This window comes from Balaenoptera acutorostrata, chromosome 11 (genome assembly GCF_949987535.1).
Source record: "Balaenoptera acutorostrata chromosome 11, mBalAcu1.1, whole genome shotgun sequence".
NCBI lineage: Eukaryota > Metazoa > Chordata > Mammalia > Artiodactyla > Balaenopteridae > Balaenoptera > Balaenoptera acutorostrata.
In genome coordinates, this window is record NC_080074.1 from 61,858,555 (window position 1) to 61,884,650 (window position 26,096).

The 26,096-nt window shown below is 52.2% G+C and overlaps 2 protein-coding genes across 4 annotated transcripts in view; both read right to left on the bottom strand.

Moving 5' to 3' along the window:
- Window positions 1-2,751: 2,751 nt before the first annotated feature.
- Window positions 2,752-26,096, bottom strand: part of HOXC4 (homeobox C4) — a 64,808-nt gene continuing 41,463 nt past the window's right edge. The window contains exons 2-4 of one of the 3 annotated variants that reach the window (XM_057557522.1): window positions 5,500-5,616; window positions 4,414-4,858; window positions 2,752-3,919 (exon numbers count right to left, since the gene is read on the bottom strand). In XM_057557522.1, the coding sequence (XP_057413505.1) occupies window positions 3,564-3,919; window positions 4,414-4,852 (795 nt within the window). In that variant the 5' untranslated portion in view covers window positions 4,853-4,858; window positions 5,500-5,616 and the 3' untranslated portion in view covers window positions 2,752-3,563. Of the gene's footprint in view, window positions 3,920-4,413; window positions 4,934-5,499; window positions 5,617-26,096 lie in introns of those variants that run through there. The other 2 variants (XM_057557523.1, XM_007179496.2) reach the window with 2 other exon arrangements.
- On the bottom strand, window positions 22,869-25,242 carry HOXC5 (homeobox C5). The gene is made up of 2 exons (XM_057557525.1): window positions 24,610-25,242; window positions 22,869-23,885 (listed from the first exon to the last, which is right to left on the bottom strand). The coding sequence occupies exons 1-2, from the start codon at window positions 25,061-25,063 to the stop codon at window positions 23,671-23,673; spliced, it is 669 nt and encodes a 222-aa protein (XP_057413508.1). The 5' UTR covers window positions 25,064-25,242; the 3' UTR covers window positions 22,869-23,670.

Below are 26,096 nucleotides of genomic sequence, written 5' to 3' on the forward strand. Positions count from 1 at the left end.
CTCCTCAGGTACACGACTCTGCACAGAAACTCCATTCTTCCCAAGCAGAAGCCCTCTGCTCCTGATTGGATTTCCCGCCTTCCCTCCCCAAGACCGGGAGTTGAGATAAAAATTGAATCGCAAACAGAGATAGAGTTGAAACTGCTGTGCTCCTCGCCCCCAGAGCAGATCAGTGCTGACTACTTACACGTCAAGGGGATTTTTGACCTCTGGGGAATCTCCTGGTGCTTGGAGAGAAGGACCTTGGAAGACTGGTGTCGCCGTTTTCACCCCGTCTTCTTTTTACTTAGCCATTGGAGAGGCACACAATACGCTAGCAGGCATTCATGCGCCTTGCCTCTCCCATTACTCGGGGCAAGAAATCCCCAGCCCTACAAAAGCAGTGGCATCCTATCTGGAGAGCAGGGGCTGAGCAAGGGCTGGCTTGGGAGGGTCGGAGATGGGGGTGGGGGAGAGGTCAGAGGCGCTGCCGAATATAAAGGCAATGGGAGAGAAAATGCTGTGTCCTCCCCGTGAACCTGGGCTGCATCCTCCCCGATCCCGCCCCGGCCCCCCCCCCACCACCCCAGCCTTTTCCCACTGCTCAACCCAACTTCAATAAAAGCTCTGGCCCTCACCTTCCCAGTGAGGCTATAGCAGCATCCAGTGGACCAAGACAGCTGGAGCTAGGGGCCCCGGCCCAGGTCGGTCCCCACACCCGACATCCTACTCCTCCCCGCCAGCCTGATCGCATTCTGGGTGGCCAGGTCCAAGGCAAAGGAGAGTTTTCGGGAAAGAGGAGAGAATGGAGCTCACTGGAGGGAAGGCCAGAGGCCAAAATTTTCCAAAAATCAAATGTAAGAGGGTTTAGTTTTGTTTTGTTACAAACTAGGGATGTCTGATGTTTCCCCTTTTCAAACCGAGGAGGACAGAGGGAGGAAGGACAGAGTGACCATGTGTGTATGTGTGGGAAGAAGAATTAAAAAAAGAAGCCCCTAAAGAAGGAAAAATAAAAGAACTGTCCCAATCCTTTTATGCTGCTTTTCCGGAGCAAGAGCATGTCCCTTCAGCAAGTTCAGGAAGAAGCGTAAGACATAAAAGATAGTGAATTTTCCCCTCCTTGCTTTCACCTCTTCCACTTTAGGGAGGAGAGGGAATAAATTCCCCTGAAACCAAATGAGCAAAGTTAGGAAAGGACTATGGATCTTAATTTCCATTTTCCCCTCTCTTTCCATCTTAGCTTCCTTACAGGATTGGAAAGACACCCAGGTCCACCCCTCAGACCTTCCTTCCCTTCCCCCAAGCACAACTAGACCCCCTTTTCCTGCCCCAAAGTCAATTGCCTCAAGATGATGGGAGCCACAGTCAGATTTGGCCCCTAATTCACTTGATTACATAAAATCACTCCAGATGATTGTTGGCCCTGCTTCCTCACACTGTAGGCAGCTTGTTTTGCTGTCCCCAGGGCACCATTGAGGGAGGAGAAAGTAGACCTACAGGACTGATTCCCCCCAACACACACACACACACACACACACACACACACACACACACACACGCTAAGTACCAGCCAGCAAGTCATTCAAGAGGAAATAAATCCAAAGCACACCAAACAGATTTTCATAACTTGGTTCTTCTGTTGCCTTTCACTCCGGAATTTGGGGAGAGAGGACAGTGGTATCCATGGCTCCCCTACTTACCCCAGATACCTTCTCCCTCTCTCTTCTACTTCTGATAGCCCTCCATCCTGAAATTTGGTTAAACTGCCTGAGAAGCTCACCAACTACCCCCTCACCTTCTCCCAACGAACAAGCAAAAATTTGAGCAGGCCTTGCTCAGAGCCTGGTCCCCAGGACCAGAATTCTTTAGAGGCTTTGGCTTAAATTAATCATTCAGGTAATCCAGCTCAGTTTTTTGTTTGTTTGTTTGTTTTAGCCCCCAAGGAAACAATTCAAAAAAAATTTTTTTTTTACAACCAGGCAGCCTTGTTCTGCCTATCCCAAGCCCTGCGGGGACGTGGGAAGTTGTAGGAAGAGGGGTGGTCCCTGCCTCTCCCTGTGTCTTTTCTCAACACCTGGCAGGTCCATGATAAAAGTTAGGGGGAAAAAATAAAAGTGCTTCATTATCTCCAGGAATCAGGCTTTGAGGCCTACCCATGCAAGGGGGCCTCCCAGGCCTCTGGCCTCCACTTCACCCTTCTTTCCAAGTCTAAACAAACAGAGAAGCCATCCTGACAGGTCACTTTGCTGCTTTAGAGTCACCAGCTCAAAATGTTTCTTCTTTTAAGGAGAGCAGGCATGTTGAGTGGGCATCTTCCTTAATCCCTTATTCCCAAAGAGCTTCCCAAAGATGAAAACTCTTCTTCCTCCCAACTCCCTAAACTTGCCTTCTAGTCTGCAAATTAGGCAGGCCTACTCATCAGAGAGAAAGGAGAAGAGAGGAGAAGGAAATAGACAAAAGAAGGCACTGTGCTTAACTCTAGAAAAGTGAGACACCCCCTCTTCCCAGCTCCACTCTAAGTACCCCCAGGAGAGTCTGGCCTCTGCAGACTCAGGGAGAAATTGGCCCTAATCTTCCACATCCCCTCTCCTGAGATCCTCTGCCCCAAACCTTTTGCTGGTTCTTCTAAGGACCTTGGGAAACTGGAGTTGAGAGCTAAGATTTGTGTGTTTGCTTAGAGTAAACTTCGGCAACTATATAGAGAAGGTGGGATGTTACCAGGTCAGAAGGAGGAGGGGGATAAAAAGAAACCATCAGACATTGACATAAAACTAATTCACATCCACTGGTTTATTATTGATCACGGGGCATTTCACATCGACACTAAAATTCTTTATTGCAAGTTTTACAATAATCAAGTAAATTCAGTCCAAAAACACAATAACCACGATGGGGGGGTGAGGGGTATTCTACCTATAGACTGCCTCTCTGAACTGAAAGTTCATTTTTATTTTCTTTTGGCTCCTCAAACTGAACAGCTCTGAGAGGCTCTCCAGATGCATTTAGCTTTGTCTGCTGTCTTCCCCCCTCTCCTCCCAGCTCCCCCCAACAATAATACAAAAGAACTTCATAGCTTTGTTCTCCTTAAAATGACTTCCCCCTCACTAACCTCCCCTGGTGCATTTTCAATGCAAAAGGCCTAAGGAAAGAGCGGGGAAGGAGGAGGAGGAGAAAGAAGAAGGAGGAGAATTGGCTTAAAAATCTCTTTCCTTTTTTCTTTTCCTCATTTCCCCTGAAACGCACCTAAACCAGACCATCGTACCTTGCAATATATAATTTTTGCAGCTTTCTTTCCTTAAAAAATAAATAACCCCCCAAAATGGCCTTAAAAAAAAACCCCAGCAGGTACCATGCTAAGACAACATCACATGCTTAAAAGGGTCCTTAACAGTGGAAAGGAGAGAAGGGCAGGGGGCTTGTTTGTTTATCTGTTTTGTCTGTTTGGAAATGACGAGGGATAAGGTGGGAGGAAGAGAGAAAAGAACCAAAATATATATATATATATTAAATTCTATAAATAAGAGTCAATTTGTGTGTGAGGGGAGGATGGGGGCCTGGGGTGGGGGCAGGGTGTGAGTTATGTTTTATAACCTGGTAATGTCCTCTGCCCGTTGCTGCTCCGGTGGCGTGGCGCTCTGGGAGTGGTCTTCAGAAGTGCCCGGGGTGGCTGCCGAGAGGGTGCTGGGCACAGCGCCCGCCGGGGGCGCTGACCTGACTTTGGTGTTGGGGAGTCGGTGGTCCTTCTTCCATTTCATGCGACGGTTTTGGAACCAGATTTTGATCTGCCTCTCAGAGAGGCACAGCGAGTGGGCGATCTCGATCCTTCTCCTTCGGGTCAGGTAGCGATTGTAATGAAACTCTTTCTCTAATTCCAGGACTTGCTGCCGGGTGTAGGCTGTCCTCGAGCGCTTGGGTTCCCCTCCGTTATAATTGGGGTTCACTGGGGGAGGGGGAGGGGGAAAGCAAATAGTGGGGTTCAAAGGCAGCAGGCTCCCTGCCCCCCACCCTCACCCCATCCTCAGCTCTGTTGTAACAGGAGGAGGGGGGTGGTGGAAATAAAGTCATCAAGCTAAAGGGGTTATAAAGAAGTTGAAGGGAGCTGGAGACTTTGTAGTGTAATAAGAGGGGAATCCTCATTGTAACGACACTGAATTATTTATGCGCCCTTAGAAAGCGAGCATAGTTTTCACACATACATAACAGATCGTAGCACATGGCTCGGACTGCCCAGAGTAGCTAAGCCATAAAATTTATGGGGGATGTAATTACCCATTCTCGCTCGTAAATCCAGTTCAATTGTGCTAACCCAGAGTCGCTCCTGGAGAGAGAGGGGGAAGGAGAGAAAGGAGGACGGGGGCCGGAGGGGGCCGAGGAGGGTGGGGAGCGCTGGGGAAGAGGGGAGGGAGGGGGAGAGCAAAAAGCAAAGTTGCCTACCCGTGCTAACGTGGATTTTTTTCATCCATGGGTAGACTATGGGTTGCTTGCTGGCGGCGCTGGAGGGATGGTCAGGGGCTGGCTGGCTGCAGGCTGGCGGGGCTGGGGACGGGGAGGCGGAGGCGCCTGAGAGAGGCGCCGGCTCGCAGAGCGGCTGTGATTTCTCGGGGTGGTGGTGGCCCGCCTGGGCCGGGCCGTGGCCTCGCGAATTGCCCGGCCCCTGGAGACTGGTGCAGCTATACTGGCGCTCAGGGTAGCTAGGGCGCGGAGGCGGTGGTGGGTACAGCTCCTGGTGGTGATGCTGGAATCCCGATTCCCTGGTCCGGCCGTAATATTCCGGACTGTGTTCAGGGATGTAGCTATTTTGCGAATATTCTTCGCATGGAGGAAATTTCGGATCGATGTAGTTAGAGTCCATCAAATACGAGCTCATGATCATTAATTTCTGGAGTGGAAAATAATTTTTCTCGCTTTGTCGTTTTTCTGCTCCATAAAGCCCTCCTACTAGCTAGCGACCCTGTAAAGTTACTTTCACCATGTGACTCCGCCGGCCAATCACACGGAGCAACCCAGTCCCCGGATAAGGAACAGAATCGCTTTATTCAAAATGTATCCAATTTTTTTTGTGCGTGTGGTGGTGGTGGTGCTGGGGGTGGGGGGGGTGGCTGTGATGTGGGGTTAGCTGGCAGGGGCTGCGGTGCCCCCAATGCACACCCCGCCGACTGACAACCCTCCCCTGCAAAAGGAGATGGGAAGCCCCCAGCTCCCTTCCAAAGCCTGGGCATTGGGGGGCTGTCGGGAGGCTGTGATTCAGCCCCCTCCCAGGGTCTCCCCTTGGGCCTCCGGTGGGCCCCTCGGGCTTCGGCTCCCGAGCTTTTCTAGAGGTCTCCATTCATGGCGACCCTGTCTCAGTCTGCGTAGGGCACCGTGGCAGCGCCCCTCTTTCGCAGGAAGAGGAAGTTGAATGAGGACTGGAGTGGAGGTTGGATGGGGAGAGGCCCAGGCTGAGCCCAGGAAGCTGGTGAGCCTGGCATGCCCCCCATCCAAGGAGACCAGAGTCCAGCCCCCTTCCCCATACACACTCACCCAACCCTCTGGCCATGGGGCCGGCGAGACAGGGTCCCAGCTGGACAGGGCAGGTAGAGGCAGCGGGATGCAAATGATTCTGACGTCATTTCTGGAGGTCTGGGGGTTGAGCCCCCGCTGAAGAGAGACAGGAAGTGGTTGGCAAAAGCAAAGTTCAGAAGCCTTGCCCTCCCCGAGTACCCACTAACCCTCCCTTCCCAGCCCAGAGCAGAGCATCTCTCCTGCTGGCCGCTGTTTCCACTCTCCATTCCGTCTGGCCTGCTGCTTTCTGACAACTGTCTCCAAGGCTGGTTCCCAAGGACCTGGAGCAGGGAGGAGAGCACTCTGCCAGGGGCCAGTGCCCTGGGATGGTGCCCAGCCAAGGCCCAGGGAGCTCTTCTTTCTCCATCCCCACAGAGGGCAGACCTAGCTAAGGGGGAGGCCTGCGTCTGTAGAGCCTGCTTCCGGCCAGGGATTGTATCCATGTAACACATGTGTTTACATGTAAACACGCATCCCCAAGGGCCAGCTCCAGGCCGCCTTCCAAAAGCTGAAGGGTGAGCTCACGAAGCTGGGGATGCTGGGCGGGACTTGGGGGTCTCCAGCCCGTTCCTGCGCCCTCCCCTCTCCCTGCTACCCACCCACAGGAATACCCTGATGGTGGGGTGGCAGGGCCATGGAGGAGGGAGGGGGCAAGGAAGAGCTGCTTTCTGACACACCCCCCCCTCAGCTAGGGGTGGCCACGTCTTGCACCAATTCCAATTAACTGATCCCATAACTCAGAGTTGAGGGGGGGTGGCAGAAGGGAGAGCCCAGGGAGGGAGCCGGGTCCCCTTGTTGCACTTGATAACAATTATAGTTTAAAATCATAGCTTGCCGGGGCTCGGCTATATTTTACTTGATAACAATAAAAGTGACACATAAAGTTAACTGTTTATGTTTTATTTATTAGACTAAATCTGCCAGCGGTGGTAGAAGCGCTTGCCTCGTCGCTACAGCTTTTATAGGGCTGTAAAACGTCATAAATCAGTCTCGCGGAATCGCCCGCACTCTTTGTGTCGGCGGCAGCGCAGGGCTGGCGACCGCTGGCTGCCTGCTCCCTCCTTTCCACGAAAAGTCGTAATGTGATTTTTTTTCCCTCTGATTTTATTATTATGATCGCCGCTGTGATTAGTCAATCTACCTTTAATTCGCCGCCCTACGCTGCCTCCTCCCAACCCAGCCTGGTTGACACTTGAATAAGTACCTTTTAAAACGGCATAACAACTATTTGAGGGTTTAATTAGAACATCTGCAATTAAGGGAATGAGGAGGGGAAAGGGGAAAAAAAAAAAACCCTTGTGAGAGGGGAGGCTGAAGGCGGGAGATTCCCAATCTGTCTCTCACCACCTTTGGGATGTCAGAGAGGGTCCCCACTTCCAAATTAGGGCTCACCCTGAGGGCTGGAATGAGAGCTGGGCCACAGCCGGTGCCCAGAGGGACTGATTCGCCCTGCCTGGGCCCCTGGCTGCCTTCCCTTCTGCAATGCTCAAGCCCCCCACACTCACCCCAGGCTCACCAAGAGCCAGTGCTTGGGGGTCCCTGGATACCCTCTCTCCAAGAGGTCAGTGCCCGACCCCTGCCACCAGATGGGTGAGAGAACCGGAATTCCCTGGAGGTTGACCATCTCTTAGAAGAGGTTCTCAGATTTCCAAAGTTGGTTGAGAACTCCTGCCCACTCCTGTCCGGGACCCTCTGCGTGTGAGGGCTGGCTGGTTTGGCTGGAAGAGGAGCCTGAGACTGTGAGAAGGGGAAGGCTGCTGCTTGGTTGACAGTGATTTGGAGTGCGTGAGGGTTTTATTATTGGTGGGAGGGGGGTAGGTTAATTATAAGTTGTTGGAAGTGGCAGAGAGAAACCAATGCTGACTGCTGATCTACATAAAAATTCTGAACCCAGCCCCAGACTGCTGCCTGGGGAGAGGCAAAGCTCCTGAGAGCTCAGGTAGGGTGGGAGGAAGGCTGCTGAAGGAGAAAGCCTTCCAGCCCCACCCCCATCCTCCCTTCTAGGCCTGCACCTGGATCAGGCTGCCCCACCTCATCCTGGCAGGGAATAATCTCTGCTCCACCTGGCTCCCCTCCTCCCAGTCCTCACATTCACCTTCTACCAGCCCTGCCCCCACCTCAGCTCGCTTCTCTTCCATCTCTTCACCCTCTTGGGCTTATTAGGGAGTCCTTCCCAAGGCATTGCACATCTTACACCACCACTCCCCAGGATTCTGAGCTCCTGCAGGTGGGTCGAGGGAACGGGAGCAGGAAACCCACTTCGGGCCAGTATGTGTAAGTAGATCCAGAGAGTTCAGATGCCTCCAAGCACATGTCAAATCCGTCTTTGGTTATTACTGCTAACAAATATATATGCATTCATACTACTAATATTTATTAATGTATTAAATGCCTCCTTATGCAGCCATAAATCTGTGGAGTTTTCATTCCAGGTTTTCACAGATAATTCGATATGCACATCCAGAAAGTGAAATCTGGGAGATTCCCCCAAGTATGCCCACACTTATCTACATCATTTACCAAAACCCTCTCTTTGGGCTCCTATATCTTAATAGCAAGAAAGTTGCCTATGGGGAAAATAGCAAGCCAGACTCTACCACACACACACATAAGAACATTTTCACCAGGATATTATTGCAAGCACAGAAATAAGATCCCTTCGGAGGGCTTCTGTACTTAGCACTGGCTTAACGGGTTGGGGAGGGGGGCAATAAAGCGGTTCTTGCCCGTGATGAATCCTTGTATCTCCTTTTGTGCTTCGCCCTCCTGTCTCCTCAGCCCAGGGATCTCCAACCCCTGCTCTGCCCTCCACCTCTCTCTGCCCCAATTTTATTTTTTATTTTTTCTGATCACCTTTTGCCAGCCTCTAAGCAATCACTGTCTGAAAGCCCCCCTCACCCCATATCCTTTCTAAATCTTGATCTGGTTTCTCTTTCAGAAACATGTTTCAGTACAAAGTGCTTTCCTTCTGACACTGCTGAAGAAAAATATGTGTCCATTGTGTGCGAGGCCTTATTGTGCCCGGATTACCATACTGACCGTTGGATAACCCATATTCCTCCCCTCCCCGGTAACAAGCTGCCGGCTGAGAGACCTCAGCGGCTCCACTGATTCTGCGATGCCTTAAAATCTCACCTCTCAGAATCCCTGGATTTTCCTAGGGAGAAAAATAAGTGGGAGAACCAACTCAGGACTTGGAGGGCAAAGAGAAGGAAAATGAGGGTCATTCCATTCCCCACTCTCAGAAGTGCAGGATGTGGGTGTGTGCGGGTGCGCGCGCCCGTGTGTGTATGTGGTTTTTGTTGTTGTTTTAGAGATTAAAAATTGCAACATGTCTCTTTCTTCTTCCTCAAATAAATTGACTTTTAGATGGTATACAATCAAGTAATTCATTTCATTTTTATTTTTTCTCTGAGCAACTTGAAAACCCCAAACTAAAGCAAGGCTCCCATTTTTCCCCCTGTGTGTGTATATGTATATATGTATGTGTTTTGTCCCTTTCTAATGCCAGCAGGCAGGGCTAATGTATGCAAAAGAATATGCAAATGCTTAATTGATTTTTTCTTAAATCTCTTGTCAGTAAAAGTAATGAATTGGTCTAAAATGATTTTAATAACCCAGAAGTGTCACCAGAAAATACTCAACCTTTTTTTTCCTCCTGGAATCGCTTATAGTCTCAAAAAAAAAAAAAAGCAATCATGGAATGTTAATTTGCCCCCCTTTAAATATTAAAGATGAATCTCTCTTGTTTGTTCGGAGACCATAGGCAAGGTCCTCTCATGGATTTCCCCCTCCTTGCTTTGCCTTCCTTGGAATTCAATTTTCCTCAAATCTCGTTTAAAGTGGCTTTTTAAAAAGTGGCTGCATTTTAATATTGGTTAGACAGAGTGACCTGCATTTCACCTCGGGTGTTTGACTTGTTCCAATAGGTCACTGCCATGGGGTTATTGATGGGGAAACTCCATTGAAATTTGTCTCTTCGCAAATGGCCTTTAGATCTTCCAGCGAGTTCAATAACTAGTTATAATGTGGAAGGGGAAAAAATGAAGGCCCTGGGCTAACGAATTTGATGTTTCATTTTTATGCTGGAGAAATTGTTAGTTAGAGGTTGGGTTCCCCACCCCCTTCCTTGCCCATCCTGGCCTCACTGACTCTTGTCAAGTGAGGCCCCCACTCTTGTCCAAGGCTGCTGGATTGTATCCCCTTTAAAATTGGGGTTGGGGTGTCCCTTTCTCCCTTTGATGCAAGCTTTAATTTTTCTTTTTGTTGTTGTTGTTGTTGAAAATTCTGACTTATGGCTGCAGGAAGCTTGCGCTGCTGAAGATTTGTAACCTGAACTTTCCTGTTAGAGGGGGAAAGGACTTTTACTTTTAAAGCTCTCTAAATGTGGTTTTGAAAGATCTAGGAATTAGGCTGGCTTAGGGGAGCTTACAGAGAGCTCCCTGACCTGGTGCTCCCAGAATCAAGAAGCCGATAGGAAGGTGGGATCCCTTTTGGGAGCTGATGAGGGCATCTCAACATGCTCTTGGCTTCTGAGCTGCCAGAGACCCATGGGATCAGACACCCAGGACCAAGGAAGGCAGAGACTGGGAAAGGCTAAGGATAGAGGGAGAATTCCAATATAGCAGGCAAGAGAATCCTGGGTCTCCTCCAGGGTCAGAAACAGAAGTCATGGGGACTTGGCCCGGTAACTGCTTGCTGAACTTCCTAAGAAGGGTGCCCAGCAAAAGCCCAGTGCCCAAAGATGATGCATTTTACTGAACTGGAGAGAGCAGAGGAAAATGATGGGGGGAGTTGAAGAGTTTATAAGGTTTCCCCTTTTTTTCTGGAGTTCTTAAGGAGTGGGAGAGGAAAGGGCAGGGAAAGGGAGGAAAGGTCTTCATTTTATTCGCCCCAATCACACCCAAGTTGGGGAGCCGGTGACTTCTCCAGAGAAGCCTCTGTGAGGAAGGGCTGTGGAGAGCTCGTTCTCTCCAGGCTGACCCAGCCATACCCGATCATTACCATCATTAACCTCAGTAATAACAAGAACATCATTCCCTCACAAACAGAGCTCCCTGCGTGCCTTATTTTTTTCCTCCAGGAACTGTTCCTTCTCTTTCCCTGCCCAAAGGGGTCCAGTTAGCTCAGGCCCAAGTTTCCCCTTAATAAGCCCACTCACCTCCCTTCCAAACCTGGATCCCTAGATGAGAGTCATTCCAAAGGCAAGCCTTGATCCCTGGGGTGAGGGAATCCAGTCCGAAGGCAACATGTAAGTGCCTGAAACTAGGCTGCCACTTCCTTCTATCCCCTTAAACCCAGAGGCAACGTCTTGGTGCCACTTGCGCTCTCAGACAAACCTGCCTGGACAGATCGGGGCACCCCAGGGATCACCACACGCCACAACCCCATGAAAATGGGGGAGCCCGGGAAGGGCCCATCGGGCGGCTTCAGGGTCCGGCCTGCAAGAGGACACACAGCCTGCTCTTTCCAGCCAAGCGGGAATCAATAGCGATCTGCTATAAACTTCCCCGCAGCCCCTCCGCGCTCCGGCCGCGGCGGGAGAGCCCCATCCTCAGGCCGCTCGCCCACCTCGGCCCGCACCTTGGCCGCCTCCTCCGAACCCCGGACCCCCAAGCTCGGGCCTCGCCCTCTCCCTGTTTTAATTACGTGATTGATTTTCGCTTTGGCCGCGTCGGGACGCCTCTGCCTCCGATTGTTTAAATCTTTCGGCTCCCTGTTTTGCATTTCCCAGTCCTCCTGATGGGCTGTAATTTAGAGACTGGCCCTCGGGCGGCTGGGTCCGGGTCCGGGCTACGGCCTCGCCCTACACTCCAACGAAATGGTCCTCCCGGGCTATGCGGCGCGGCCCGCTCTGCAGCCGCCTCACCGCGCGGGGCTCTCACACCGTGCTCCTGCCCATCCGCCTTGCTGAATTATTTTGTGCTCCGTTATTCTCTGGTAGAAAAATGTTCCGCCTTGGAGTTAGCACTCCATGCCTGGGCTCGGAGCCGGGCTGCTCAGCGTTTTTGTTTTCTCTTCACCCGAATGAGGTGTGTATGTATGGGAAGGTCGGGATCGAGACCCCGGGAAGCACGACGCCCGGCTCCAGGCTCGGCGGGGAGCTCCATACGCTTCCCCCAAAGACCCGGGCCCGCCGGCGGCCCTGAAGCGCCGGGAGAAGCGAATTCGGCCGCAACTTTCCACCACTTCGGCGCGAGTGGGACCGCAGGGCCGGCGGCCCCCAGCCCACAGTTGGCCGTTGGGTCTGATTTTGCTCCCCAGCCCCAGATAGAGGCCCCATCACCCCGGCAGCCCCAGGGGCACCGGAGCAGCCTCTGGGAAGTGGCCGCGGTCCCACACCGGAGGGACCGAAGGTGAGGAGAAGTAAGGGAAGGAGGGGAGGCACTTCCACGGACGGGAAGACTAGATGCGGGGTGCGGAGAGGACAGGGAAGACGTGAAATTTTAAAAAGGAGCCCCTTCTCCCACCGTGGCTGACCTTCCCTTTCTCTCCTCCGGAAGAAAAAAAAAATCCCTCTTTTTCCTCCCTAAACCGCTGGTCTCCCGCTTAATCTCTCATCTATTTACAACTAATAAACACTTCTCTGATTATTTCCCCATGTCCTGTTCGTTCTTTGATCCTTTTCAATGAGGCGAGCTCTGAGTTACTATTAGCACTATTTTATGATTCTGCTTTTCCCTCAGGGAGAGGAGGGAGCTGGGAATGTCTTTCTCACTGGGGAAGAAGTTCAGTGAAACGTGAGTTGGTCACAACCTTCTCCCTGTCCCCCCCCCACCTGCAACACCCCAGCCCCAGCTCCCTCAGACCCTCTCCCCCCACCCCTTCCCGCAGAAATGTTGCCGGGTAAATAAGAGTCCGCCTGCCTGGCTATTAGGATTCTGGAGACGTTGGCATCTGTAGCAATCATTAGTCAAAGCCGCGCAAGCCAAAGGAGCCGAGGAGTTGGACAGAAAAAATCTTGGAAATGATATACAGGAGACGCGGAGGCATCAATCCCGGCCGATAAGAGCTCGGCTGCCGGGAGTGAGGCGGCCACTTAATTGGGCCCTGGGCACCAAGAACAATTGGGGAGGGGGCATCTATGGGTCGGGCAGTGACTCTGGCACCACTTGGGCACCCTACAAAAATAGTGGGGGACTTGAACGCTCTTTTCCCCAAATTTCAAAGGCCCAGTTGGCGTGGGGGGACAACGCCTCCGTCAGCCTCTCCACCCTGGGAGCCAAGGGGAGCGGAGCTAGAGGGCTCTTCCCTTCTTTCTCCCTTCTTAGTGGCTGTCTTGGGAGGTACTGCAGGTTGGGGAGCCTGGGCTGGGATTTCAGGTAACAGGGACAGCCTGGAGGGGGCTGTGGTCCCTAGAGCAGGTTTTCGGAGGCAAATAATTCATTTGGACTCAGCCTTGGAGATAGCAACAGAATCACTCCCTTTAATAAGCAAAACAGCCCAAAGATATTTGTTCCCTATCCCCACTCACCTGATATCTTTATTGACACATAGATAGAGAGACAGAGAGATGCAGTAAGTTTCAGTCCTTCTAGAGGGAGATCTATGCCCCTACATACAGATACAGGCATTATGGAACCATCTCTAAACACACTTTCAAATATTTAAGTTTGCAGCAAAACTGCAAAGACTATAAAGATCTCCAAATATGTAGCTTCAATATGTAGCTATTTTATGAGTTGGGACTTTTGCATAAATCTAGATAAAATTTTCAAAATAGAGATTGAGCAGCACACGCAGAGTTCTTGCCAACCGAGGGAAAAAACTCACCAATTATTCATCCAGATATTTAGGGAGAGCTATACCAATACATCCCAGCTTATACATCCAACACTATAGAGAGATTGGTAGCGTGCACACAGGAATTTGACAGAGGACTGTTACGTTCACTGTGGATCTATAAATCTAAATATCTATAAATCTGCATTTAAATGTGAAGTAGAGAGGGATGTAAAACATACATCCTGTTATACACAGGGCAATCTATAAATACATTTTCACGTATACAGCTATGGGATTGCTCAGCTCTCTGTAAAGACACGTGTATTTGCATCGAGTCTTAGGAATGAGAGAGATTCTCTGATGCTTGTGGGTTTGGGATGCCCCAGCCCGGACTTCTCTGGGAAATAAATGAGAGTAAACGGAAGCCTGTGCAAGTAAGTGCTAAGAGGGCCCAGGGACTCATATAATCTATGGCCTTATTTCCAGCATATGGGGCATCTCTCTGGCGATGGATAGGAGCCCTGACAACTGGGCCTGAAAGCATCCTGACTTGATGTAGCCCGAACTGAGACAGAGGTAGAGGACTCTTTACTTCTTTTCCCTTTAGCTCCCTAACCCAAAGCTGGGGGACGGATCCATGGGAAGCTGGGGTGTCTTTAGGAGGGGAAGGCTCATTAACATTACAAAATGGAGCCATTTAGGTAAAATATGATTTTTTTTTTTTACAACAGCTTGGTTAGAGAGAAATGTGAGAAAGCTGTGGGCTTTCACACACAACCCTGCACCCATCTTAATTACATAAAACCCAGTCACTGACTGCAGAGAGTTTCCTCCATTCATACAATGCTAGATGGGGTCGTCTATATGCCCCCCTCCCATCCCCTCTCTTCATGAGCTCTCTCTTACACACCTGAATTCCCACCCTGTCAAGAAGGGGTTTTGGGCTCAGGAAAGACATCACAGGGAGACAGTGGCCCCAGAAGAGAGTAGAGCCCCCAGGAGTCATGGTATCTACCACCAGACTCAGAAGCTGATTGCTTTCCATGTTAGTTCCTTTTTAACTAAGGGGTTGGGGGAACCAAGATCTGTGTGGGCAAAAGAAAATAAAAGATGGCATGATTTTTAAATCTGGAGTTTTGAGGGGGAAAAATCACCAATGAGCCCTTTTCTTATTGGAGGCAGAGGATTTAGGGGGCCCTGGACTTCCTTTGAATTTTCTGCTTTGGTTTACTGGGGAAAGAGAGGTAAGGAGGGCCCCAGGTGGGCTTGGAGAAGTGCAATCCAATCTAGTTGGCCAGCTTGGGGGAGAGTGATTTACAAAGCAAAAGCTCAAATGCTACTTCCTGAGAAGTCACCAGATCAAAACAGCCTCCTCTAGGCTTTATGACCCCATCTCTACTCCCAACAGGAAAAGCACCTTCAATAAAACCTCAGCCCACGCCCCCATCCTCCACCCAGAGGAGGGGGGAGAGACACAATCTAAAATGAAGGACCTGACCCTTACTCGCTTCATACACACACACACACACACACACACACACACACACACACACACACTGGGTTTTCCAGCCAGAAAGTTGACTTTTTAAAGAAGTATTTACTAGACAAGAATTTTCTCCACTATCTGAGCAGAGAAGCAGCCTGAGATATTTGGAGTTGAGCCTGAAGAGCAGATTTGATCAGATAAGGATCTGGCCTCATAGTCCCACATTACCTTCCAACCCCCTACAACTCAACAGGCCAACAGGACACTAAAGGTCACCAAGAGCCTGGCTGACCCCTTCTGTGGGGGCTGCTCCGGGGGGTTGGTTTTCCGGGGAGGCAGAAGGGAAGAAACTTAACAGATGCCTAGGGCTCGAGGGCATGAGTGGGGAGGGGAGGACAAATGGTCTTCAGGCTGGGCTGATGGGAAGAATCATGGGCTACTGGGAAGTTAGTTTAAGGCTGGTTTACTGTGTCCAGCCTGGGCTTCAGACCTCTTTCATACCCACTTGGACACATACATATACTTTGTCTGTTCAGGTGTGGTGTTCTGGGCTGGGGGCTGAGAGAACTGGGGATCTTTCAAGGGCAGAACCCAGCCTCCTCTACCTCTCTGAGAGCTGTGGCACATGCAGAGCTGAAGGGATCCCAGGGAACTGAGCCCACACATTCCACACCCCCCTCCCAATATGGGGCTGCAGATCATGGCACTTTCTATGCACTTGTGTCAGGTGTAGAGAAGTAGCCTCCATCCTGCACCGGCTCCGCAGCATGCCCAGAGCCTTCTGGTCAACTTCTCATTCTAGCTTCTAAGGCCTGGTCATCAGAGGCTGAACAAGGTCCTGGATAACCTAGCCCAAATTCCCTAAGTCCCAAATTTCATCTCCTTCCCACCCCCACCCACACACAGTGAATCTTCCTAGGAGTGGGAGAAGAAAATGGATCCCAGGGTTCTTCTGTAGGACTCAAGGACAAAGAGATCTCTATCACCTCAGTTCCTCAGTCCAGACTCCTTGGGCTCCTGGGACCCCATCAAAGCAGTGAAAGGAGGTATCACAACAGATCCACCATTCTGGGTTACAAAGACCCGACAAAACGGATGTGATTTTCTTGGCCCTCTAACAGCTAGCCTCTTCTTTAAATTGAATCTCAAAAAGCCAAAAAGCCCTAGCTTGGGGTCCTGAATCCAGATTCTGTCCCTTCTCCACCTCTAAGGGCTCCAGGGTCTCCAATCCCACTGAGGAGGAGGCTCAGAGCAGTGCCTGTCTCTCCAGGAAAGGAAAGCACAGAATTAAAGCCCAGGACAATGATGTTTCAGCTCAGAAACTCAGCCCAAAGCAATTACACAAAGAGAGTGAGAGTCAAAGACACAGATAAAGTTGACCTGGATATTAAGAGGGGCTGAGGCAATAAAATCTCTCTTCCCAGTGCCTGCTTAGAATGAGCCAACACTCCTGCCCTTTCTTTCCTTACTTTCTTAGAGTCTGGAAACTCCAGCATGAGATATCCACATAGAGGTGAGGATTGGTCTCAGACAAGACTACCACACCATCTACCAGGGAAAGATAAGTTTGTGTGCTCTAATTCTAATTCATGATAGAGGTCAATGGAGTGGTGGGATTGAAGGTGACTTGGGAAGTGGGGGCTCAATGGTTTCTGAGAAGAGCTGCCCTCCCTCTGGCTTCTCATTCTAATCCTTCCCACCTGACCTGTGGCATTGGCCCCAAATCAGCCCCACCCAGAAGGCAAACTGACAGGGGGGTGCTGACAAAGCCCAGCTCAATCTGGGTTATCCCTTGACACCCCCAGAGGAGGGCTTAGAGGTCTGGGTGGCACAGCCCATCAGAACGCTTGCTCCTCAGTCAGTTCAAGGAGGGCACGAGTTCAGGAGGAGGAGGAGAAGGGGAGGGGAGGGGAGGGGAACTCAACCAGAAAATTAACCCTGGAACAAAGCCTTGGAGACTGGGGGATGGGGGTGGGGGGAGAAATGCCTGGGTCTGAACCTGAAAGTCAAGTGTTCAGGAGACATGAGGACAAGCACTCCTGCCATACATGCACATTCTCTGTGCCATCAGATGGTCTTGCTCAGAAATAGGTTATCAGCCATTGCTTGTTCTGACCTAACCCATGTATAAACACAAACACCAAAATCCACACCTTCAGTGGCTGTGTCCTTTGATAACCATTGGCCAGGACAAAGGATCATCATCATCATCATCATCATCATCATCATCATCATCATCATATCTTGTTAGAAGAATGGAAAGGAAGGGGACTTAAATCCATCACCTGTTTAGTATGGGGGCAGGGAGGGGGAAGGGTCCTGGTTTTCTGTGCTGATTCCCTTTTCCAGAATGCTTCTTTCAACTGACTTGAAGTTATTCAACAAACTAAAGGTACCAAATACAACTTTCAAAAAGTCTCCCTTCCCTTTTGCTCCCTTCCCCAACCATGCCAGAGACACTTTGATAAAGCTAATGGCTTCTGGAGCATTTCCAGAAAGATAAATCAAAAGAGGTCTCTTCTAATCACTCCACCTGTCCCCAAGAGGATCAGAAGAGAATGAAAACGAAAAGGTGTGCAAGGTAAGTGTATAGGGAATAATCATAGTCAGAATTTGAATTCAGGGCTGGAGTTGGTATCCACACCCACTGTACAGCCTAATCTAGAGTGCATTACCTATAAAGTCCAGGGAATGGGTAAGATCACACAGGAGAACATGAGAATAATACAGAGGATGCCCCACAACCTCAGATCCCAGTACAGTTGAGACTGATCTCGAAGTATAACTTTGTTAGAACTGGAGGACAAAAGCCAAAGACTCCCCAGAGCTGGGTCAGGGACAGAGGAAGAGGGCTAGAATATTCTCAGCATCACTTATCCCCTTCACATCAGAGACATGGAGGACCCAAGAACTAAAGAGGGTTGTGGGGAGAGAGGAAGAGGAGTCTGGGGAAGGCCGAAAGTGAGACCCCAGTACTTTTTGGCTGATTGGTTGCTAAAGGCCATGTGACCCTGCTTAGCGCATTTCTGATTGGTTGCTTGACCTCTTCTATGGTTAAAGACCTAGGAACAAAATTAAAAGCTTTCTGGGTTAGTTGGGGCACCTTGGCACCCGATGGACTGCCCATCCCCCTACTCCAGAGAAACCTCAAATTCCAGAATGGGGGAGGGGTGGGAAAACCAAGAATCTCAAGGCCCGTTTGTATTTGTACTACTGCCATTTGTATTAGTCCTACAAAACAGCAAAATAAATAAATAAATAAATAAACCCACCACCACAACAAAAAAACAAACAACAAACAACAACAACGCCGTGGCAAATTATCTGAGAGGAAAGACAGTCTGCAATTACTGCGGTGGGAAGAAGGGGTGATATTTACATGGAACTTTTGAGCCTAAGAAACAGGAAAAGGGGGCGAGGGAGTCATAGAAACCCTCCGAGAGACGCTGTGTAAATCTGTAAAACAGAAACACACTCACTCACCCTGCTACACAGAGCTGAAGGGATTGGGACTGAGATCTGGCCAGGAGTGGGGGAAGGCAGCGAGTCTTGCCTGGGTGTGGGACTTTGGCCCTGGTTAAATTCTTGATTGAAGACCATTAGATTCGCTCCCCCAGACCCAAGGGAGGCTGGAGGGAGGGGGGGAGTCAAGTTATAGACCAAGGGAAACTCCCATCTCCCTGATGCTTGGATGGAAAGTTTCCAAAAATCCTCAAAATCAGACTGGGAGGGAGGGATAGAGTCGGGGAGGGCCCGTAATGAGAAAGGGAGAACACGAGAGTTAATTCTCCAATGAGTTACTGGGAAGAGTCCGCTGGGATCCTAACGCTTCTCCAGAAAATAAAGGGGTGGGAGGCTGGAGGGGGAGGCGGGTGGTGAGGGACTGAGGCCCGGGAGGGAAGGCTTTGGAGAGTTCTCCACCTGCGAGCCCCCCACGCCCGCTCTTCAGCTCCTCATGCATGCGACAGTCCCCTAGAGCGAGGGATGGGGCTCCAGCTCTGACGCCAGGTGTCCTTGGGTCTCTGTCCCCCATCACCCTGCCAGAGTCTGCCTGGGCTCCCTGCCTCTGCTTGATTCCTGTTTCTTTCTCAGTCTTTTGGGAGACAGGGGCACGGTAACAGCGTCCTCCTCCTGTCCCCCAACTGCACCTCTCCACCCAGTGGGCGCCCAGAGCCCCTTGCCCCCAAAGCATTCCCTCCCCCTCTGCTCTGGCTCACCCCCTCGCTCCCCTCCCCCTTTCCCCTGGCCTAGATGCCTTGCCCTCCAAGGACCCGCTTTCCACTTTGCTTTGGAATCCCTGGCCCCTTCAGAGAACCTGCGTTCCTATGTTGTCATTTTCTTGGTTTAGCTCCCAGTGAAGCACGGGCAGGTGAACACTACGTGTCCTCCACACCTGCGTGTGGAGGACACGTGCCCTCCGTGCCCAACGCCCCTGCTGTTCCTTCCTAGAAACCTGAAGGGAGTCCCAGCCTGAGATTGGCCAGCAGGGCACCATGCCCATATTGGGTCCTGAGGGCTCCATCGCCCAGAGGCCACTCTCTCCTCGGGGCTAGGGGACTTTCCTGGCCAGCCTAGTAAAGACATTGCCTCCACTCCCATGCCCATTTATACTCCACTCACAGCAGGAGCCTCTAGGCCTCCAGGGCCTAGTTTTACCTCAGGCCAGCGCTAGGGATGCCAGGAAAGACCTCGACAGTTAGAGGGAGGGGGAGGCATGAAACCACACTGGCCCCAGACAGACTAAGACCCCAGACTGGAGACTGGGACAGCTGCCCACCCAGGCCTGGTGGTGAAGAGAGAGAGAATGTTTCGGGACTCCCTGGGCTCCACCCGCCAACTTTAAGATGCTTCCGCCATTTCAGTTCACAGCCTGTGGGCTCAGTAGTCCCAAAGGCCTCCTTCCCTGTCCCCCTCCCCAGCTGCCTGCCCTGCCTGGACTCTGGGCCACTGGCCAAGGGCTGAACTGGCCCCTCCCCAGAACAAGGGCCCCAGAGGCCCTTTGCACTTGTGCCTAGAGTTTACACACTCCTAACAAACACCAAACATCCCTGTGTCTGCCGCTGTCTTTCTTCCCAGCTGAGAAGGGAGAGGGGGTCAGGGAGACCTGGCAAAGCTCTACAGGACCCAGGTCTCTCTTTACCCCAGTCGACTTGCAGCTGGAGGGACCGAGGGGCTGGGGGTGGGGAGGACTGGTCTGGGGAGACAAGCTCCCCCATCCTCCTACCTCCCAGCGGCTTCTTCTCCCACCCCGGCCTGGGGAGGCCTGGGGAGGCCTTCTTCCCCTCCCTTCATGAGTGGGAACTGCCTCCTCTTTGAGGGGGGGGGATTAGGTAAATGAGAGAAAGTGTCAGAGATAGAGAAAATTAACTTACAGCGTTCGTCTGGGATTCATTTGCGAAGATGTAACCTCTCTCACCATCATCCCCAGCGCCGTAATCCCCTCTAACTGCCAGGCCCTCTGTCCTAGCATTAAACCTCACCAGCAGCTGCGTGGCTGGACAGTTAAGATTATATATGATGTAAATATATTGTGGGTTTGTCAGCTCTCCCTACACCATAAAACTTGGTTTAATGACATCACGTGGTCCCCCAAGAGCCACTCATGGGCTTGCCTTCGGGCCATTCACATAAATAACCTCCAAAAGTTTCAAACTCCTAAATTCACATAGAAGCAGTGCGTGTTTCCCTAATGCTCAGTTACACTAAAAAGCCCTTGTGCTGCTCCTTGGCCTCACCCCCATACCCCCCTTGCAGGGTGGGGAGAGGGGAGAGGGTGGATCTTTATTTATTTATTTACTTACTTACTTACTTCCATAAGGACCTGTCGCCTTCGAGGTCATGTTGATATATTTTTTTTTCCTCCTATTTTTTTTCTTCTCTCTCCTCTAATTGCTCAGAGTGGGCCGTGTCCCCCTCTTCCCACTCCCCCGGGAAGGTAAGTCACGCTTCTTCCCCTTCTTTCTCACTGCCAGAGGGGGTGGGTTCCAGGGCAAAGTGGAGAAGCAGGCTCTGTGGTCTCTGTTTGGGACCCAGAAGCCCCTCCACTAACTCCCCAAGAGCAATGCCAAACCCTGGTACTTGAAGATTGTTCCAGGAGGCCGGCTGGTGAAGCAGAAGCCTCTGCTCAGGGAGAAAGCAAGAGTCTGGGCCGCACCCACTCGCAGTGCAAGGGAGTATGTCCGAGGCCTCTGTCTAGGTTGTGGTCGCTGATGCCGCTGAAGCAGAGGCTGGGCCCTGAGCGCAGGTCTGCGGACTGTGACAGAGGGTGGAAAACTGGCAGGCACGGCTGTGTCTACCCAAGTCTGGCCGATTGGAGTCACTGCTCCAGCTCCTCCGGGGAAAGAGAGACCCAAACCCTGCGGGGAGGAGGCATCAGTGCACAGTGGGGCTGGTGTACCCTGCCCAGCGGGTCTGAGCCACACTGTCCCCACCCCTGGCCAAGCTCCTGGTTCTCCTCCCGGGGCGATGCATCCCCTCACCCCACCGCACCTCAACCCCCAGGAGGAAGCGCAGGGCCTCGGCAGTCAGGGAGGCTGGGGTGGGTGATGGTGGGCACTACGACCTCTTTCTTAGTTAACTGTTACCCACTGGAGACGCCAGTGCTTCTCCACACTTCACTGCTCGCCGAATAGTTTTACTCAGCATGGAGAAAAAATTAAAATAACTCCCTGAAGAAAATTACACATTTTATTTGAGAGAAAGGAGACAGATGAGTTGGTGCAGGGCTGGGCTGACTGTTGAGCGCTAGTGGAAGAGAGACATTACAGGCTCCCTAACCTGGCCTGAGTGCAGTGAGAAGGGGAAGGGTGTAGCCATGGGTGCAGTTCAAGAAACATGTGTGGAGACCTCCTACATGCTAGGCATGGGGTGAGGCAAGGCTCTTGGGTCTTTCAGAAAAAAAAAAATGACAGACTGGCAGCTTAGGCAGTGGGATGCAGAGAAGTCAGTCCTTATAATAAATCCAAGGAGCATCAGCATTAATAATCATAAATATTCTCCTTGCCCCTCCCCAAAGCCTCTCTGCTCCCTTTCCCTCTTGGCTGCTGGAATAGACTTCTAGCCCAGATACCGAACTGGCCCCCGCCCCCAGTGTGGGGGGCCTAGGCTTGGCTCCAGGAAATCACCCTGTCGTGGGAGGCGGGAGAGGAAATGCAGTAAAGTTTTATGAACCCTTCCCGCATTTGGTTCTCCTATAAAGTACTTCCTCCCCCATCCCATCCCAGGAGCCTGGGGCGGAGCAGATCTTTGGCCTAGGCCAGCCTCAGGCACCACCTGAATTATCTGCCTTCTCCTCTTCCCTTTAGCTCCCCCTCCCCCTCCACACAAAATCCCAAAGACTGAGATAAATGATGGCAAACAGACGCAACTCAGGCACTGGTCTATGCAACTCCTCTCCCAGCTAATTGTCCTGCATAGCCCTAGGCCCTAGGAGGTGGGGAAGACAGTCTGAACATTTCCTGCCAGGCAGGTACACACTGCAAGTTGCCCCACTGCTTCCCCCCAACCTTAGAAAGCTCACACACCTCCTCCCACAGCGCCCCTCTACTGAGCAGTACCAACTCTTTCTGAGCATCCTTTTGGGACCAAATAGGCCCCTAGGCTGAGGGCTCAGCCCTTCCTCTATGTCCAGCGAGGCCCGGGGACCACATAGCCCTGAGAGAGCTCTGCACAGGCCCAGAAGGGCCTGAGTCTGAGCACCGTGGAGCCATGGGTCCTTGGTCCCTGCAGATTAGCTCTGGCATGCTGTGGGGCCGCTGCCAGTCTAGAGGCCTCAGATCCATCCAGCTAAAGTGGGAGTGGGTGCAGAGGCCTGAATGCCTGGGACAGCCACAGCATGGGAAAAGCCAGTACAGACGGCTTGGGTGCCCTCCCCTTCCCCGAGAGGTCCTTCTTGGAGCCAGGGATTGGGAAAGAAGCTCAGTTTGACCTTCTTCTTCTCAGTACTCCTAGAGGTTCCTAAAAATTATTTTAAAGGAGAGGCTTAAAGGCTGCGGGCCTCCCCCAACACCCATAGCCCATTTAGACAATTTTCCCCAATACATGCCCCCCAAACAGAGAGGAGCCGCTGCATCTTTAGTCCTGTTCTCTCTTTGTCTTTATTTGATATGACAAAATATAGTTTCAGGAAAGACCTGGAGTCAATAAATAGTTGGACAATAGCGATGAGCAGAAGGACACCGGAAGTCGTAGCAGGGACTGCTGGGGCAGCCAGGAGCCTCTAGGACCTTTGCTGGGGTCCAGTAGCAGGGAACCCCAATAGTTGAGCTAGCTAGTGGTCTGAGGCTGGGGGCCTGAGAGGGCATGCAGAGAGTGCAGGCTGGACAAGTTCCCGGGCTTTGGGGTGGGGGGTGCAGGTTGGGAGAGCATAGGGCAACCAAGGGGGCCCTAGGCAGACAGTCAGTCATCTTCCCCCTTTCATATGCAAATCATTTAAAAAATGAACATCGAGTTTAGTGGCTACAAGGAAGCACCCCGAGTCTGGTGCCGGACTCCGCCAGGCACAACCATCCTCTTACCGAGCCCGCAGCCTGGAACAAAGGAGAGGGCGAGGCCGGAGGGTCCGGGCGCGGGGCCTGAGGCGCCCGCAGGGCCCACCTGAACCCCGGCGGCCACGCTGGGGCAGGAATCCTGAGAGGCAGCCCAGGCCGGGTTCGCTCAGCACCAGCCCTTATGCCACAGCCCTCTGGGAATCCTGCGGATAGCCTGCCCTGGGACCTCGGTGCTGAGCAGAACTGAAGGGAGTCCGGGCAGCGCGGGCAGCCACGCGGGAACCTGGGGTCGGTGGGGATGCGGAATGCCAAGGGAAAGAGCTTTTGTCTGTGAGGCCGGGGAGCCGATGCTCCAAGCCCCCGCCCTATACCGAGAGAGGAAAACCGAAAAGGAAAGGCGCAGGGACCGAAGTGGGCTCGGGGTGCTCTCGGCGGGCCTCCCCGCTGCCTCTAGAGAGCCTCTTTGCTTTTCATTTTGGAATCTTTCTTCCACTTCATCCTGCGGTTCTGGAACCAGATCTTGATCTGTCTCTCGTTGAGACACAAGTTGTTGGCGATCTCTATGCGCCTGCGGCGAGTGAGGTAGCGGTTAAAGTGGAATTCTTTTTCCAGTTCCAGAGTCTGGTAGCGCGTGTAACTGGTTCGGGACCGCTTGCCGTCAGTCTCTGGAATATAAACCCCCCAAGCCAGGAAGGGGTGAATAGCGTGCAGCGCCCCAGCTTCCCCATCCCAGCCCCAGGTCCCCACCCGCAGCCGGAGGGAGAAGACGCGAGCGGGGCAGGACAGGCCCGGCGGGCCGCAGGCGGGCCCGGCCCAACCCGGCCCAGCCCAGCCCAGCCTGGCCCCGGGAGAGGCGCCTCCGCCCAGGCAGGAAACTTTCCACCGCAGCCTTCACTCAGCAGCCGGAGGGGCTGAGGGGGTGGGGGGGAGAGGGAGACCCAGGCTCGGACCGAACAATAAGCACCCTCGAGATCCGAGCACCGGGGACCTCGGGGACCCCCCTCCCGCCCCTCCCAAGTCGCTGAAATCTTCCGGAGCGGCAAGCGGCGGCTGAGCCGGCTCCGCAGGGGAGGGAGGAGGGACCGCGGGGGGATCCCCGCTCTGGAGCCCCGCACTCCTCACCCTTCAGATTCCTCTATTTTTTTAACTCCCTCCCTCTCCCCCCAAAATTGAATATTGCCTTTTATACACGTTTTGTTCCTATGATCCAATTATGTCGTCGTAAATTTGGGCGCACACAGCCTCTAAGCCTTTTAGTGGACAGTTTTACGAGCCATTGATGCCTGGATCGTAAAATTTATGGCCGCAGGTTTTTTTTCTTTATTTGCCCCGCATGGCCTATAAAACCCAGGCGGACCCGAGCGCGCAAAATGAAGTCCTAAAGTTTACCGTGGCTCATGTGCAGTTTGGTCATCCACGGGTAAATCTGTGGCGGGGCCGGTGGCTGGCTCAGTCCGGCGGGCTGCCCTGTCTGCGCCTGCTCCTCTTTGATCTCCCCACTGCTCTTAGCTCGCTCCTCCAGCGCTGGGCGAGCCGCCTTCTGACTGTACATCCCGGGGTTCAGAGGAGCCGCTTCATCTCTGCCCAGAGCGTGTCCCGGAGCGGCCGCGGCGCTGCAGGCGGGGCGGTCGGGGTGAGCCCGGGGGTTGGCAGCCATGTCTACCCCGTGGAGAGAGTTGGAAGGCGCAGGCGGTGGGAAAGTGATGCTTAAGTCCAATCCGCCGTAGCAATACCTGGATGCCTGCACCTCTGAGGCCGATCCATAGTTCCCACAAGTTTGCATGTTATAGGCAGGGATATTGGGGCTCTGCTTATAGAATGAATTGGCTACGTAGGAGCTCATGGCGGGGAGGGCCCAAAAAAAATTTTCTGCACCCTTTTTGATTAAGGGTGATTTGTGACTCTTTGAAGTTGAGGGGTTTTTTGTTCTCCAAAGTGCACAATTTATAGGTGGAGATATCTCTTTCTTTATCCTATGCGCTCTTCCCAAATAAGGGAGCCTTAAATAGAGTCACGTGACTCGAGCGGCCACTCATAAATTTGGCTTCATGACCTCCGGGAGGTTAGTGATGGAAGCCGGCGAAACGCATCTTGATATGTTGGCAAAGCCCAACCAAGGGGGAGAGGGAGTGAGGGAGAGAAAGAGAGAGAAGGGGGAGAAAAAAAAAAAGGTTCTTGGAATTGGGGGGTAGGCGGGACAACGAGCCCACAGCGACACCTGGTGCCTCCTTGGAGGAATTGCAGCCTAGCTCGCTGGCTGGCCTTCAGGACTCTGGATTTTCCACGCTGTAGAGGAGAAGCTGGGTGTTGCTGCAACAAACCACTGAAATGGCCTTTTAAATTGTATTTAATTTTAAGGGGAGATGAGGCTTCACTAGGATGCACAGAGGGTTTGTTTTGCTTTTTGGTTTTTTGTTTTCTGTTTTTTCGGTGTTTTCTTGGGTAACGGATGGCCCCATCCTCCCCAACCCCGGGGTCTTTCAATGTTCAAAAATGGCTGAGGGAAGGGGATTGAGGTAGGAGAGCCCCTACCCAGGCTGGAGGGGGCTTATCTCAGGTTCTCTAAACCAAGGGTCGAGGTCCCTTTCCTTTGAGGCCCCAGGGCCCTGATACTGCTGAGGAGGTGCCTGTCAGCCTGAGAAAGTGAACCCAGCCTCTGCAGAGGTAGGCAGGATGCCCAGGAGGAGGGGTCCCGGGTGGGCAGAACTAGATAGGGGGCTCATGGGACTGAGAGTGCTGGGGACTCTGGGATGAGCCTGGAGGTGAGGAGCCAGGGGAAGATGAGTAGGCCTCCTCATCATGCCAGGGACCCCAGAGTAGCAACAAGGCAATTTTCAATTGTGTGAGTGGGTGGATGGCTAGCTGGGTGGGTAAAG

Coding starts and splice junctions, on each gene's coding strand:
- HOXC5 (XM_057557525.1), bottom strand. CDS start 25,063: ATGAGCTCCTACGTAGCCAATTCATTCTATAAGCAGAGCCCCAATATC. Junction 23,886..24,609: donor CAAACTGCACATGAGCCACG/GTAAACTTTAGG, acceptor TTTATATTCCAG/AGACTGACGGCAAGCGGTCC.